We start from the raw sequence: 15,916 nt of genomic DNA, 5'->3' as shown, positions 1-15,916 counted from the left end.
GACTTAGCAGCAGCAGCAGCAATATTCTTCTTCCTAGAAGGAAGTGTATGTGATTTTTTAAAAAGTCAGAGTTTGGACTGAGAAGACTTGAGACTGATTATGATTTTAGACAAGCCACTTAATTGAACTTCTTTTTGCTTATCTATGAAATAGTGATAACAATTTTCCTCTCTGACATTATTACATATATGTGAAAGACATATGTGAATGTAGAGTGAATGTAAATACATATACTCAAAAATACAGACCAATGAAAATAATTCTCTCTGCTCTACTTTGTGGAGTTTAAATTTTAAGGAAATGACAAAGAAGATTTTAGAAGTCTAGTCTTACTTATAAAGGATCATTTATGTCATATATATACATATGGTTTATTTATGCTTTTAATAATGAAACTGTTTATTTATGCTTTTAATAATGAAACTAGGGAAAAAATCAGTTCAGTTGAACACATAAATAATTTTATCAACATAGTATTTTCAGAGAAAGAATTCACTTCATTGAACTATCACAACACTGAATTTCACAGTTAAACCCACATGCAGATTGTAGGATAATTTTACAGAAAGTGTTTTGATGGAATGTGTTAAATATAAAATAATCCAATGCAATTTCCATTTAGCACATTGTACAAAATGAATTCTTCAATGGAATTAACAAGTTCATAATCTCTCCCATAAGGTGCTATGTATTCAAAGTGCTCTGTAGCAATGAGGTTGAGATCAGAGAAAAAATACTGTAGAACTCCACACAAACGCAGCTTAGCAATAAATGAAATTGGATATAATGGAGAGGAAACCTATTTTATAATGTAAGACAGTGGAGATCTATGATGTGCCATGAGTGATGTTCATCCTTAAAAGGGGGTGGGGCTGAAGGATTTCACATATATATCATTACAGTCATAATAAAAATGAGTTTAAAGTTGAGGTCATCACTTTTATAGTGACCATCATTTCCTCAAGTGAAAAGAGAGAAGACACAGAGGGTAGAAGAGACAGAAAGAGACAAAGTTCACAATACCTCTGCAATCCATTTTCCAACTGAGACTAATCTTCAATACAATCAATAGTCCGTGACAGCAGTTTTCAGACTATAGTGTACATCAGAATTACCCAGAGGGCTTGTTAAAACACCAATTGCTCTGCCCCACCCACAGAGTTTCCAATTTAATAGGTATGAGACGAAGGCAGGAATTTGTATTTGGAACAGTTCTGGGTAATGCTGATATCCTGATCAAGGCCGCATTTTGCAAACCACTGGTCCATTATATTAATACCTTTGATCACTGAATGACTCCTTTATTAAAATGAAACACACCTCTAAAGATAAAAAAAAATAAAGATAATATGCCTGATTTTTAGGGACATAGGGCAACCAGTGTGGACTGTATAATGATTAGGGAAGCAATTCTCAACTTTTTCTACATAGTAAAATCAACTGAAAAATTAAAACAACAAAACAAAAAACTAATGCCTACACCTATCTAAAACTAATTAGATCTGAATCCTTGGGGTAGGATCAAGGATTGATTCATTCATGAAAGTGCCCCATGAAAGTCTAATGTGTAGTGTAACTGGAGAATCACTGCTTTAGGACATCTTCTTTCACCTCCTTACGTAATGAAAAGATAGCCAAACATATGCACCCTTCGGGACACCGGTGTATGAACAGAGATGTCACGGGGAAATTGAAATCCCCAAGAGACACAGCTACACAACTATTTCTAGTGATACGGGGGGCAGGGGTAATTTAGAAAGCAGTCATGACCGTTGATTTGCAGTGCACTGCAGGGTTAGTTTCACAGGTTTGAAATAACAGAACCTGGGAAGGTGAGCAGCATGCTAATTTAATTCAAGTTTCTTTTCCACTGAATGATACCAACCAGTCTAGAGTCTAGAATGTTGGCATACAGGCTGATGTGCAATGTTTACCTGCTATAATGATTGTTACTCATTTTACTCGGCTAAATTATTTACTACATTAATTTAATTTGAGTGGCCCTATAAATAAGTCCCTCAAGGATAAAATGCTGCAAGCATTTACCTGTTCACCTCAGAAAGCAAGACTATAGAAACATGCAAAAAGAAAGGGCATTTTGAAATAAGATTTAGACATTAAATTACTGATCTGGCATAAATAGAAATATACTATTCTACTATGGCATAATAGACTATTTATAAGTAAATAAACATGCCATGGAACCCTTTTCTGGAAGGACTTACAGGTCTGGAACAATCTTTAGCACTGAAGGTACCTGGAAGAACATTTAGAGCTCATTTTCACAGACAAAGCCAAAGATTTTAAATCAAATGCTCATGTATGAAGCTGGGACTAATATGTGATTTTAAATAAATAGGAATTTAAAGAAACCCCAGATATCAGGACTGGGCCTTTCGGGTAATCTTTGGTAAGAGTCAAGCTTTTGAAAATGATGTTTGATTTGAATATAGACATGTTAACTGTGTAGAATTAGGTAAGAGCCTTCCAGTCCTCCATCAGAAACCAGCACTCTAGGAAGGAGCTGAGCACCTCTTCTCAAGGTGCATGAGGTGCTACAGACCAGCTGGCAGATTGGGAATCGCTCAGACAAGCACAGGGATTAAAAAAAAAAAGTCCTGGTGAGATATTCAGGTGAATCCTTCTCCTCCACTCCAAGTCTTCTGGAAGACGTCTTGAAAATATCCTGAAAGACAATAAAAAGGGTAGAACTATGAATATAATCACTCAGAATAGTAGAAACCAGGCATTAAGTACACATCATGCAAATAGTAGAAACACAAGGAAATGCTAGAAATAATTTTGGTCTTTAGTTACATCATCAGTATTTTACAGATATATTTTTTTAACAGGCTTCAAATATTTTAATATATTTTACTAATTTATGCTATATATATTTATTAAACTTCACAGAACTTCAGAAATGAAGACAGAGAGCCCATATAAAGGCAAAGTAAGCCTTTTTCCTTTTGTCCCCATGGCACACGCTCTCCTCTGTATCCATCTTCCCAGCCCTGTAAGGGAGAGGAGGAGGATCTCACTGCTTGAGAGCTGTACTTGCAAAGGCAGAGGCTGGGATTTAGAGTTGTACAGGGGGTAGAAATGCGTCCCTGTATGCCTCTGGTTTGCCTGTCCATCTCACCCAGCCCCTATCCTGATGGGCTCAGCAGCCCCTGGAACTGAAGCCTGTGTGTGCAGGCACTGATAAAGGGATGAGACAGCCCACAGGAGAAGAGACCCCAGGTGGGATATCTGTGTAATCCTACAAACAGGTTGAGCTTAAACTCACCATCAGCCATGAAGTCTCTTAGGCCTTCCCCAGACTCAAGGAAACATCCAGGTCCTCACTTCCTCTTTGCACAGAAAGCTCTTGCTTCTCTTGGATTTCCCTGCAGTTGGGCTTTTCAGAAAGTGTTTCTGCATCCTGTGGACTCTCTCTCCTGGCCTCTGACCCGCTCTCTTGGGATAATTCTAGTCTAAATTCTTCAGCTTCCCCTGACTCCTGCTCCCCATCAGGACTCCCCTTCCCTGCCTCCTCCCCCACCAACTCAGACTCAGCCCCTAGGGTTGTTTCAGCCTTCTCTGCCTCCCCAGCTGGCCCTGGCTTTGGAACCTTCCCTTCCAGGTTAAAAGGTTCCTCTGGAGCCTCAACCTCAGCCTCCAATGCCGAAATCGCAGTCATCTCCTCTGCCACTGGTACATCCTCCCCGCTCAGCACTATCCCCTCTACAGCCACCTTCTCTGCAGCTGCTCTTTCTCCTGGCATCTCATCCACTGTGTGCCAAGCTTCCTCCCCAGCAACATCTGAAAAGGAGGAGACTTTATTTGCTTCTATTTTCCCCTCAGCAGAATCGTCCTCCCTCTCTGCAACTTCTTCTGAGGCTCCTCCTCCTTGATGGGGATCTTCCACAGTCATAACCACGCCATGCACGCTCCCGTCCCCCTTAGGGGCCCCGTTCTTCGGCACTCCTGTCCCCAGCGTGCACTCTTTATCCACCTCCTCCTCTGCAATCTCATCCATCACTTCACTGAGTTTTCCTGCCATCATGGAATCTCCCTCAGGAACATCTTGGGTCAAGGCTGTGACGGCTACTCCCTCTGGCCCCTGTAAAGGCCCGTCTTTATTCCTCCCCTCCTGGTTGGTGACCACGTGTTGATCTTTGGTTGCAGACCCCTGGGCCTCACCTGCACCCCTGGGAGTCTGTGCTTTCCCTGTGGACTTGGTTTCAGGGGCTCCTGACACCCTCTCTCCTGCAGGGGTAGACTCCTCTTCCTGCTCTTCGTGGGCCACATTCTCACTAAAGAGCAGCTCTGTTGAGCCTCTGTGCTCTGTGGTTCCGGCATCTCTCAGTCTTTCCCCTCCTTCCCCTTTCCCCCAGACCGTTGTGTTTTCTAGGGAATTTTCAAATCCAGGGGCCGCTTCAAACATGTCTACCTCCTGGTCTCTCAGTGAGTCCTCTCCTTGTTGCCCTGCGTCTTCAGTCACCTCAGATGCCACCACGGCTGCTTCACCCTCGGCATCACACTCCGTTTCATTTGGGGAGGCTTGTGTCTCTTCCTCTGGTCTTTCTTCCTGCACAGGTTCCCCTGCTTTCCCTTTATGATTTTGTTCCTCTTCTGAAGTGTCTTCATCCTGAAGCACCTTTGCCCTTGTCACCTCTTCTCTCTCAGATTCAGTTTCCCCCAGAGGTGTTTTTGAACTCTCAGCTTTCCTCTTGTCTCTCGTTTCTGAGTCTAATTCCTCAGGTAACATTTCTTTCCTATCATCATCTGTATTAGACTCTGACTCCATCACCATCCCCTCCTTTTCCACCTGGTCCTTACGAAGTCCTTCCAGGCTGTCCACTGAACTCCCCATCTGAGTAGCCTCAACCTTCTCAGAAGTGGAGGAGCTCAAAGGTGTCTCCATTCCTGTGACTGCCTCTCTCTCTTTGGTCGGCTCGTCTCGCCCCAGCATTGCCTCTTCTAAACCCTCCTCTCTGTCAGATGTAGCGTCTTCCATGGGCCCCCTGTCCTCTAGGTCTGTACATGCTTCCTCTTCACTGTCCTCCATGCCCAGCTTTGCAGACCCAACTGCACTCACAGCCGCGCTCTCAGACTTTCCCTTCTCTGGCCTCACTGCCTCTCTTAGAGCCGCTGTCTCCTGAGCACACCCTGAGTTCAGAGCTGCTGCCTGGCTTGCCAGCACTGCCCTCTCTGAAGCCTGCCCACCTTCAGAAGCTGCCTGCTCCGTCTCCAGCACTGTTTGCATCAGGGCCGGTGCCTCAGCAGCCTCACCTTCATTCAGACCTCCAGAGTCTTTTGCTGCTTCTCCTTCTCTGGCACCTAACCCTTCTTTATCCTGCCTTCTATCCCCTTCTGCTTCTGCCTCTGCCTCAACTGCTCTGCCCTGAGAGAGCTCTCTTTGCTCCGTAAACTGTCCTACTAATGCCAGCTGTTCTACTTTTGGCTTCCCCTGCCCCGAGGGAACCTCATTAACCCCGGCTTTTCCCTGCCGTGCTGTATCCCCTTTTCCTTCTGTGTCAGCATTCCTGTGTTGAGGACTTTCACCTTCCTCCACGGCTTCTTTCGTCTCCAGGGTATGCTCTTCTGATGCAACTTGCTTGGATTTCTTGTTTGAGCTGAGTACAGTCCTTTCCTCCACCACCAGATTCCTATCCAGTGCTATAAAATAAGGTTAGAAATCAAGGTTACTTTAATCAAAGTGCAGGAGTAGACATTACATATAATTTTCTATATATAAGAGATATTTATGTATAATATCAAGGGGCTACTGATATTATATTTCATTTCCTCAACTCTAGGATTCCATCAGCTGTAACATGTACCATGATTTAATAATGGCTTTTCGTGATGAAAAAAGAAAAAAAAAAGAGCTATCAAATTTAATGGACACACATTGATATTAAAGGAAATTGAACATCAGAACTGTTGAAAACAAACAAACAAAAAAATCCATGCCTTAGAATAATAAAATCTCTCTCCCTCCCTCTCTTTCTTATACACACACACACACCCCATACACACATACATATATCCCACTTTCAAATGAAATATTAGGACTTGCAGAAAAAATTATGCAACAAGGAAAATAGTGAGGATTTCATTTTAGCAATCATTGTTCCCTACAGGACCATAATATGCTTGTTCTCAGCCTAGGTTTCTTGTACTCATGTGAGCATTTAGCAACAGAATCATAATACAATATGAACTGATCATTATCCCATACATTGCTCCCATTAAAGCTGCTGCTGCTGCTAAGTCACTTCAGTCGTGTCCGACTCTGTGCGACCCCATAGACGGCAGCCCACCAGACTCCCCCATCCCTGGGATTCTCCAGGCAAGAACACTGGAGTGGGTTGCCATTTCCTTCTCCAATGCATGAAAGTAAAAAGTCAAAGTGAAGTCCCTCAGTCGTATCCGACCCTCAGCGACCCCATGGACTGCAGCCATCCAGGCTCCACCGTCCATGAGATTTTCCAGGCAAGAGTACTTGAGTGGGGTACCATTGCCTTCTCTGCCCATTAAAGCTACTATATCTAAATTTAGTCATCAAATAACTTCGTAGCTCAAGGTAAGACTTTTTACTATAGATACAAATTTGTGTTGTAGGTCAAAATACCTCCCCTCTACCTTCAGAATTTGATTTGCCTTTGGCAAAAGAGGATCACAGAGCAAGACAGGACTTTGTAGTCTGGGACAATTTTCAACATAAATAACCTACTTGAAGCATTTCATAAGTTTCTCATCCATACTTTCCTGCAAATCTGGGTGTGTTAGCTATCATACTTCAATAAATATAAGTTCAGTGTGTTTCTTAAAAGGCTCCAGATAGATTTCTTATCCTTTAGCAAATATGTGCATTTCTGTTACAGTGATCCACGCAAAATAAATAAAAGCATTCCAGACCAAAGGCCAAATCATTTAAAATTTTCAACTGCAGAATAATACTTAGGGAGATTAGAGCTTCTCAAATAGTCCTCTCAATGCTTTCTATCAATCTAATCTTCTTTGTTTGTAGAGAACACTGGAATAGATTCTACAAAATAAGTTATAATGCCAGGATGCCGACTTCCAAATGGTATAAATGTATAATGTAGGCAAGTGTGTCTTCCTCATGGTTTTCTCTTGCTTGCCCTTTTGGCTAACCATCTCACCCCTACCCCATCACCAACAATCTCCCAGAAACTGAAAGCCCTGATCTTACTCACTTCATCCTTACTCTGTTACTCCATCTGGGACTGTCCTATAACTGCAGTTCCTCTCCTAACACCACACATGGCTGTCCTTTGTTCCTCCTCTTGGCCTCTTACCAGCTATTAAAACAAGCCATTATGAAGTTAGACAATAACAGCTGATATTAAATTTCCCTTTAAAAATGTATTTGGAAGGTAACTTTTGATATATTCATTCAAAGGAGTAACAGAAACTTCTCCAGGAGAAGGGATAAGCTAAACCCACTCCAGTTTTGGGGGGCTTCCCTGGTGGCTCAGTCAGTAAACAAGCCCACTTGCAATGCAGGAGACCTGGGTTGGGGAGATCCCCTGGAGGAGGGCATGGCAACCCACTCAGTATTCTTGCGTGGAGAATCCCCATGGACAGAGGAGCCCGGGGGGCTGCAGTCCTTGGGGTCGCAAAGAGTCAGACGCAACTAAGCACACAGCACAACAGAAACCTCAGGTCTATAAGTAGGGTGCTGTTAACTTTTATAGGAGGTCCTCAGCATACCACAGCAGCTATTTATTATATTAAATGTAGAGCCAAATGGGCTTCCATGGAGCCAGTTCACCTGAAAGAATATGGTTTGTTTTATTTCCTTACAGATTACTAGATTTAAAACAAAATTAAATGAAAGCCATGAGAAACAACATACCAAGTCTCTTTAATAGTATATCTATTACTATTCAAATTCCTGCATGAAAGTATACTTCAATAGTCAGTTATAAAAAACATTTAAGGAAAGTCCTCTGTTTTGCTAAGTTGACCTCTAAATTTATGGATTAATTAAAGCACATTCAGGAATACAGCAGGGTAATAAAATTGCCTAGCCACTATGTAATAATATATTGTGCCTAAATTCTCAGAGAAAAAGTGCTAGTGGCATCTAGCTGAGTTATTACACACACACACACACACACACACACACTCATAGGGCAGTCAGACATGACATTCCTGAAGCAAGGGAGAAAGCGTAATTGAAGCCCTTCTAAGAAATATCAATACAAAAACATGATGTGTTTTTGCTAGTAACCTCATGGGCTTTTGAAAAAAAAAATGAATATAAGAAACCAAGCAATATTCAAAAACAGGGGCAATTTGATTTAGTGACTGAGTATGTACTTGGGAGTCAGACAGATCTCGGCGAGAATACACACATAATTGTGTGAACTTGGGAAACATATCTCTAAGCCTTCATTCTCTTATCCATAAAGTGATAATAGCAATCCTTAACTCACAGAATCTTTGTAAGAACAAACCATAAAATGCTTGGCACAGTGCCTGGCACACAGAGAGCCCTAACAAATCTTCCTTCCATATTCCCCTCTCACTGCATACAATATGTGATATTTTCTTGCTTGAATCAGATTTAATAGACAACAACTACTCTGCCTGCATTGTTGAGGAGGTATGTTAGAACTCCTTTGGTTGAATGTCCACTATGAAAGACTTGGGTTCTTGAAGCCCAGAGTCCTTCTGCAACTCAGTCCACTCAAGTTCAGGTGTCACCTGGCCCTCTCCACGTTCCCTGGGGGAACTTGAGCTCAGGGAGCCAGCCTAAGTGCAAATCATCTGGCTGCTACTATTTGCCTTGAGTAACAAAGTCCTTTTTCTCTGAGCCAGGAATCTTGTATCTTCTAATGCATCTGTGAAACTGGCTAATTTGTCTGCTTGAAAATAGAGTAAAATCTCAAATACCTTAGAGGGCTTGATGCCCATCATTAAAAATTGGATGTGGGGGGTAATGTGACCACATGATGAACACAATGAAGCCCCCTCTCCCTCCCCCTACTTCCACACACACATACATGTATTTAAATAGGGCTATTTTTAAAAAATTATTTACTAAATACAGGGAAACCTGATTTCAAGGACACAGGCTGTGTGACTAGATATATATGTGTCATGGTCTGTTGAGTCACTCTAATAGGCACTCCTGCAGCTGGAATACTCATCATCAAAAGCCAGGTCATTTGCTGATGGCAATGAATTCTTGCCTAATTTTAAAAAATAAGGAGTTCAAATAAATCATCATGAAATGTGTCTGGGCTCTTCAAGTCTCCAATGGGTCAGTTAGGCACATCTACCTAACTGGGAGACATGCTAAGAAATAATATTGGTCTGAAAATCCCTACCAATATTTTCTGTTATTTGCAGTCCTTTTTTATTACCTGAAATCCTTTTTTAAAAAACAAACTCTAGGCACCAATGTTTTCAAAAAAAGAATGATAACTTTCATATCTGATGTCAGCTCCAAAGCTCCCCTTAATGCCGCTCAACCACCTCCTGCCATCACATTCACTGGTCAAAAAGAAAATAAAGACGGAAAGAAGGATAAGAAGATGAAAGATGGAAATGGCACTGCCTTTTGCAGAGGCTTTCTGAAGATCTTTCCTAGGTAATGATGCACCCTTACCTGCACCTGTGTCAGTCTCCAGCTTCCTTGAGAGTTCCTCTCCTTCTGTGCTGCTAACACCAGCCTTGGAGTCATAGTGGCAGTGGAGGCTAGAGTCCACAGCTTCAGCTACTACCTGTTCAACTGATTGGAGACCACATAAAATACCAAAAGGTATTAAAAACAGGTCAAGGAAACATTGTAAATGAAACAGCAGCAAGTGGGGTTAATTTAAAAGCATTCACATTAAGATTCTGTTTTTAAAATGTCAGGATTAAACAATGCTCAAGCTATGATTTCAAAATGAAAACAAATAGGAAATCATGAAGAAATCCATGCAAAGAGATACTTACATTAAAAAAAAAAAAAAAAAAGGCAACAGCCAGAAGCAGTGACAGATTTGCCAAAGGCACATGCAATGAAATGACTGTAAAGGAATTTAGTTGCCTTTTCCTTTTTAGAAACGTGTTATGGCTTTTATAATCCCAATCATCACTATTCTTTTAGATCTCTAAAACTACCAGGACTGACTATACTATAAGCATTTCGTCCGTTAGTAGATATTTCAGTGATGTGACTCCAACACTCCATGTGGACAGAACAGAAAAGATATTGCATAATTCCTATAAATTTGACAGTAAAAGCTGCTGTAGACATTTCTGTTTACCTGCACTGATTACTAGCACTGAGCTTTAGGAATGCAAAGACCTAAAGAGTTCAAGTTCCACACTAACTGTGTCACCTTGAGTAAGTTCTTTGGCCTAAGGCTCAGCCTCAACTTCAGTATACTCATCTGTCAAAAAGAGATATCTTAGTGATTATATTGGGAGCATTAAATGAAATAATACCTGTAGAACATGTTTATATTTAACTTATTAACAAGTGCCTAAGCACCTAATGGGGCTTCCTTGGAGGCTCAGTTGGTAAAGAATCTGCCTACAATGAGGGAGACCTGGGTTTGATCCCTGGGTTGGGAAGATCCCCTGGAGAAGAGCATGGCAACCCACTCCAGTATTCTTGCCTGGAGAATCCCCATGGACAGAAGAGCCTGGCGGGTTACAGTCTGTGGGGTTGCAAAGAGTCGGACATGACTGAGTGACCAAGCACAAGCACCTAATACATAATAATAGATGAAATGATGAGTATGTTTATTGCAAGTATTATCTCCCACTTTCATATAATTCTAGGCAACCTGTAATATCCGTTAAGTTTGTCTTTAGTTTCTGGCACAACCCTGTCTACATCCCTTGCTTATCATCTGATGACCTGTGTCTCTAAATCTCTGACAGCTATCATTACACCACTTCCTGGTTAACAAAAGCTCACAAAAGAATACTAGACCTAGATTATCCCTTTTATATAAAAACATAGTTTCTCCAAAATATCCTCCCTCTCTATCTTTCTCTCCCTTTCTTTCCTTGCCTCCCTTTTCTCTTACTTCCTTGCTTTCTGTCCTCTCAGAGAGGCTGATGCAGTTGATCCAAAGATTGTACTTCAAAAAAAGCAGAACTAGAATGTGATCCCTTGCTCAATATAAGGTGAGTTGCTAAGAGGCAGTTAGTTACTTACTCATCCCTCTGTGTTTGGAAACAAATAGTGAGATATCTGATTCACATGGCTTTCAGGGAAAAAATGGAATGACTTAACTACATTAAGAGAAAAAATATGGAAGACTTCTGTAAGAAGTCTTTGAGCATCAGTTTTCCTCACTCATCCAATCCACCAAATACAAAAAGGTTGTTTTTTTTTTTTTTTATAACAATATAGTTTAGAGATGACATCAACTCATGACAATTAGGTTATCATTGTTTTTTTTAAACCAAGTCAATCTTTATTTTAGTAACTTTATAACATAGTATATATAAGTTAGATATCATCTTTCCCACTACACTAATGCTGGCACTGTTTAACTAGAGAGTCTAGATAAACAGTGTTTTAGGTCTTTGTGTATAAATCTGCTTGATCCACTAAGCAACAGGTTGGCAGGACAGGAGGGTGGGGGGGAATCTGATTTGGTATCAATTACTGAAGCTCTGTTTCATCAGAGCCAACAGGACATCTAGGCTTTTCCCCAAGTAGTCCACAAGCTATAAAGAAATATGGTTTACTATAGTTACAGAATCGTTATGTTGTGTATCTGAAGTTAATATAATGTCGTGTGTCAATACTACCTTAATAAAATATTTTATATGATTTACAATAATAACTAAAATAAACAATTAGCAGCTATTGAACCAAAAGACTATTCTAAGAAGCCAAACAGTACTAGCATAATCTATAAATTACAGACTCACTCAGAATTTCCTGAAGCTTGTAGTCCTTCTCTCTCAGGACTGTAATCACCACTTGCCCACGTCAGCTAGCTTCCCCCAGGAGGGTTAGGCTTTGGAAGTTGATGAGAGCCTGTACAGTTAGGTGCTGCCTGATTCAGGTTTAGCAAAAATGGGACACTGGCCTGAGCATCAAGGATTTATTAGGTGTAAGATCAGAAAAGGCCTCACTTGGTCACTTTTTTCTCAGATGTTCTTCTGAAACTGAAACTTAAAAAGCAAGACCTCAGCCAGCGTCTAACCTTGACCATTTCCCACCTACTGTAAGGGAGGACCATGCATGCTGAGACTCCCATGTCAGCAGTGTGACACATCGCCCTGTTTCCTCTATCTATTTAGCCCTTCATCCCTCAAGGCTCTGCTCCTTCACCTTGCTATAAAGATGACCATTAAAAGCAAAGAGAACTGTCAGTTCCCATAGCATCTGCAGCAAAATGGAAGAGGCTCATACAGAGAATTTCATAGGAAAACATCTTTTCCACTCAAATGTTATAAGATATTTTGAGATATTTTTAAAATACCAAAATATTATTACATTACAGTATTAGCTTTCTACTATGAAAACAAACATTTTAAAAATAATATATGTTATTTTCCCCAAGTATGAAAAGAGTACATATTCACTACTTGAAGCTTGAAATAATAACGATAAAAAAATACAGAGACAATACAACTAAATACAACAATATCCTAGTTTCACCATTCAGAAACAACTAGTAGTCAACATTTTGGCAGGTTTCTAAGTATTTTTTTTCACTTTACTACATCTATAGATAACATTTTGTATCCCATTTTTTTCATTTAGCAAAATATTGTGACCGTTTCCATGTATCACTTAATAAGAACTATTCTTCAATAACTGCACAGAATATTCTAATAAAGTTTTACTAAAATGTGGTTGACCAATTGCCTGGTGTTAAATGTTGAATTGTTTCCATTTTTTGTGATTATAAAGCTAATTCAAATACAGATCATAATTTATTATTTCTGACTATTGCCTCAGTATAAATTCCTGGAATTGGAATGATTGGGTCAAAGAGCATGATAACTTTTAGATGCTTTTGATATATGTTTCTCTATGTTCTTCAAAAAAGGAGGTCAATTAATAATTTCACCTCTAATGATAAGGGGTCTTATGTCCCTGTACTATTGCTGACAGCTTCTCAGTTTCCACCAATTCCTTCTAAAGTTGATAATTTAGTCATTGAAAAGTGGTGGCAAGGATATGGTTTTCAACATTAGTAGGCAAGCTTTCTAAATTCATTCCCTTTCCTCTGCTTCTTTTGAAGCTAAACAAACCAGCAGTTCTGTATCAGAAGAAAGTTTTGCCAAGAATTGTTTATCTGAATTTTAAGAGCCTAAGAAGGCCATAAAAACAGAGTAAATATATATCCAGGTTTATTCCAAGTTCCCAGTCACTTTGAAAACTATGACTGTTCTTTGATCATTTTTTGTGTCACCAATCAATTATCTTCCCGGCAACTCCCCGTGACAAAATTCATAACTAACATCATCTACCTACACAGTGAAGATGTTCACATGTTACCTTTGGCATTGAAACATGGCTTACAAAAACCCAGGATTAATTACAACTCAAGACCACACCTGTTCAAAGATAACAGATTCAGAAAGCTAAGGTCTATCCTCTACACAGTGGTGAGAATAATCTTTTCAAAACTTTCCACTCATGTCATTTGTATGCTCTGATTTTTCCAGTGACTTCCTATCACAGAATAAAATCCTCCTAATGGCATAAAAGTTTTTTTCCCTCTGGCCTCATCGTCTCCCACTCTCAGCTTGTCCATTCTGCTCCTGTCACAATGACCTCCTTCCAAATTCTTCACTCAAAAACTATGCTCCCAATTTAGACTCTGCATTTGCTGGGCTCTCTGCTTCTTGTGCTTCTTCTTCAAATGACAGAGTGACTGACCCCTGCACCTCATTTCCCTCTCTGCTCAAATGTCCCCTCACAGAGAGGCCAGCCCTAAAAAATACTACCCCTTCCTCAAACCATCACTCTATCTCCTTACCTTGATTTTCTTTTCTGCTAGCACTTAGCCCATATGCTCCATTACATGTTTGTTTTTCACTTGTTGGGCATATCTCTTCCCAGAATATAAACTTCAATATAGGCAAGCACTTTGTTACGGTCACACTGAGAACAGTGTGGCATAAACAGATACCTAACAAATATTTCAGAAGGAATCTATGAAAACAAATAGCTATATGCTTTCACAATTCACTCAGAATAAAAATAAAATATAAAAACAAACAAACAAAAAACAACAAAAAAGAAATTGTATTTAGAACTGCAACTCTTAATGCATGATTTTCTTGTTCTTTCATCAAGACCATTCTATCCTGCCTCAGATCAGATCAGATCAGTCGCTCAGTCGTGTCCGACTCTTTGCGACCCCATGAATCACAGCACGCCAGGCCTCCCTGTCCATCACCAACTCCCGGAGTTCACTCAGACTCACGTCCATGATGATAAAAATTGCATTTTATTTAAATCCTACTATTTATGTTTATATTACTTGGCCAAGCACTATGACTTCTTCTGATTCAAATATGAAAGTATAAAATGCCTACTTCTATATACATTTTACATTATATAAAACTTTATTAATATTTTATTTATATTCATAATGTATAAATTATATTAACTTCACAAATTAAGGCACATAAATTATTCCACCATGAGAATACAATGTGTCAAAATGCATTAAGACAGTTTAAACTAAAAATAACAGAGAAAACTAAACACATTTAAATAACACTATGCTCTATAATACTGAATTAACTCCCAAGGACACCATCTCATTGTAGCTAGCAACTATAATCTTTTACTTTACCCACTTCACTGCATATGACTTATCTTTTCTATAAATTCACCTGATTTTTTGGTGGACTGGACAAAACCTAATTAAGTGTGACATATTATAAAATACTTAGAAGGAAGCTATCACTTTATGTTATCAACATGAAAGGTATGAAGGCATTAAATGCAGTACTTTACAAATTTATCCATTGCTATAAGTGAAAACAATTCAGATTAAGTTATATTAAGTTAGACACAACAAAACATCATTAATTGTGTGTGACTTTTTGGCACAGAGACGTTCTTAACATAATCACAATTTTTATTTGAAGTCTAGTGGAAAATGATTAATTCAGTGCTATGCAAAATGAGATAGAATCTTTTACACATTATCTCAGCCCCCATTTCATTTCAACCTAAGGTTCTAATCAGGGAGCTAAGTAAAATATTAAAATATACACATTTCAGTCTTCACTAGCTTCTGGTTTAATTTATATAAGCTATGTTTTGCAGCAGAGTCACCTAAATGACCTTCATTTCAAGCACATAACTTTGGTTCCATCCCTTTCTCCCTTAGCCACCTAACTGAAGATTTAATTAAGGAGAAGGAACCACCATAACCTCTCTGCTTGGTATCAATATAACACATGATGCATTCAAGACCTGGTTTATTTTATCTGAAATTTTCTTAGGAATGTTTACTCATATAAAGACTTTGAGAATAGCTGTCATTACCTATTATTTTAAATATTTACAAATTTATTGCATCATTTCCTGGAGTTTATTTTAAAAACATCAGTACTCAACTGTCATTAATCTACTAATCCTTAGGGGTTTTGATGCCATAATTCTTTTACATTATCCTGAGTATTTTACAAGGTCCTTGTGCTATTTTGCTTATAAATGTCTCATTTTCCACTGTCCTTTAATCTCTCTGCCTTTAGGTCTCTCTAACCCAGAAATTTTATTCCTTTGTGGAAAATAGGCCATAAAACAAATCTACCAATTCTTACACAGAAAGCAATATTTAAGAAAAGTTGCAAAGTTATAAGATACTAAGGCAATACAATGGCATAAAATGTACAGTAAATAAGAATAAAAGTACAGTTATATATGCAGATATGAAAAGATATTCAAGATATAGTGTTAAGT

The 15,916-nt window shown here is 39.3% G+C and overlaps 1 protein-coding gene across 7 annotated transcripts in view; it reads right to left on the bottom strand.

Annotated features, from left to right (window-relative positions):
• Window positions 1-439: 439 nt before the first annotated feature.
• Window positions 440-15,916, bottom strand: part of ERICH3 (glutamate rich 3) — a 119,705-nt gene continuing 104,228 nt past the window's right edge. For all 7 annotated transcript variants that reach the window (XM_024990109.2, XM_059885109.1, XM_059885110.1 and 4 more), the window contains 3 exons: window positions 9,635-9,757; window positions 3,290-5,664; window positions 440-2,686 (listed from right to left, as the gene is read on the bottom strand). In XM_024990109.2, coding sequence (XP_024845877.1) covers window positions 3,308-5,664; window positions 9,635-9,757 — 2,480 coding nt within the window. In that variant the 3' untranslated portion in view covers window positions 440-2,686; window positions 3,290-3,307. The remainder of the gene's footprint in view (window positions 2,687-3,289; window positions 5,665-9,634; window positions 9,758-15,916) is intronic.

Source organism: Bos taurus, chromosome 3 (assembly GCF_002263795.3).
Source record: "Bos taurus isolate L1 Dominette 01449 registration number 42190680 breed Hereford chromosome 3, ARS-UCD2.0, whole genome shotgun sequence".
Taxonomy (NCBI): Eukaryota; Metazoa; Chordata; class Mammalia; order Artiodactyla; family Bovidae; genus Bos; species Bos taurus.
This window is presented reverse-complemented; position numbering and strand designations above follow the sequence as displayed.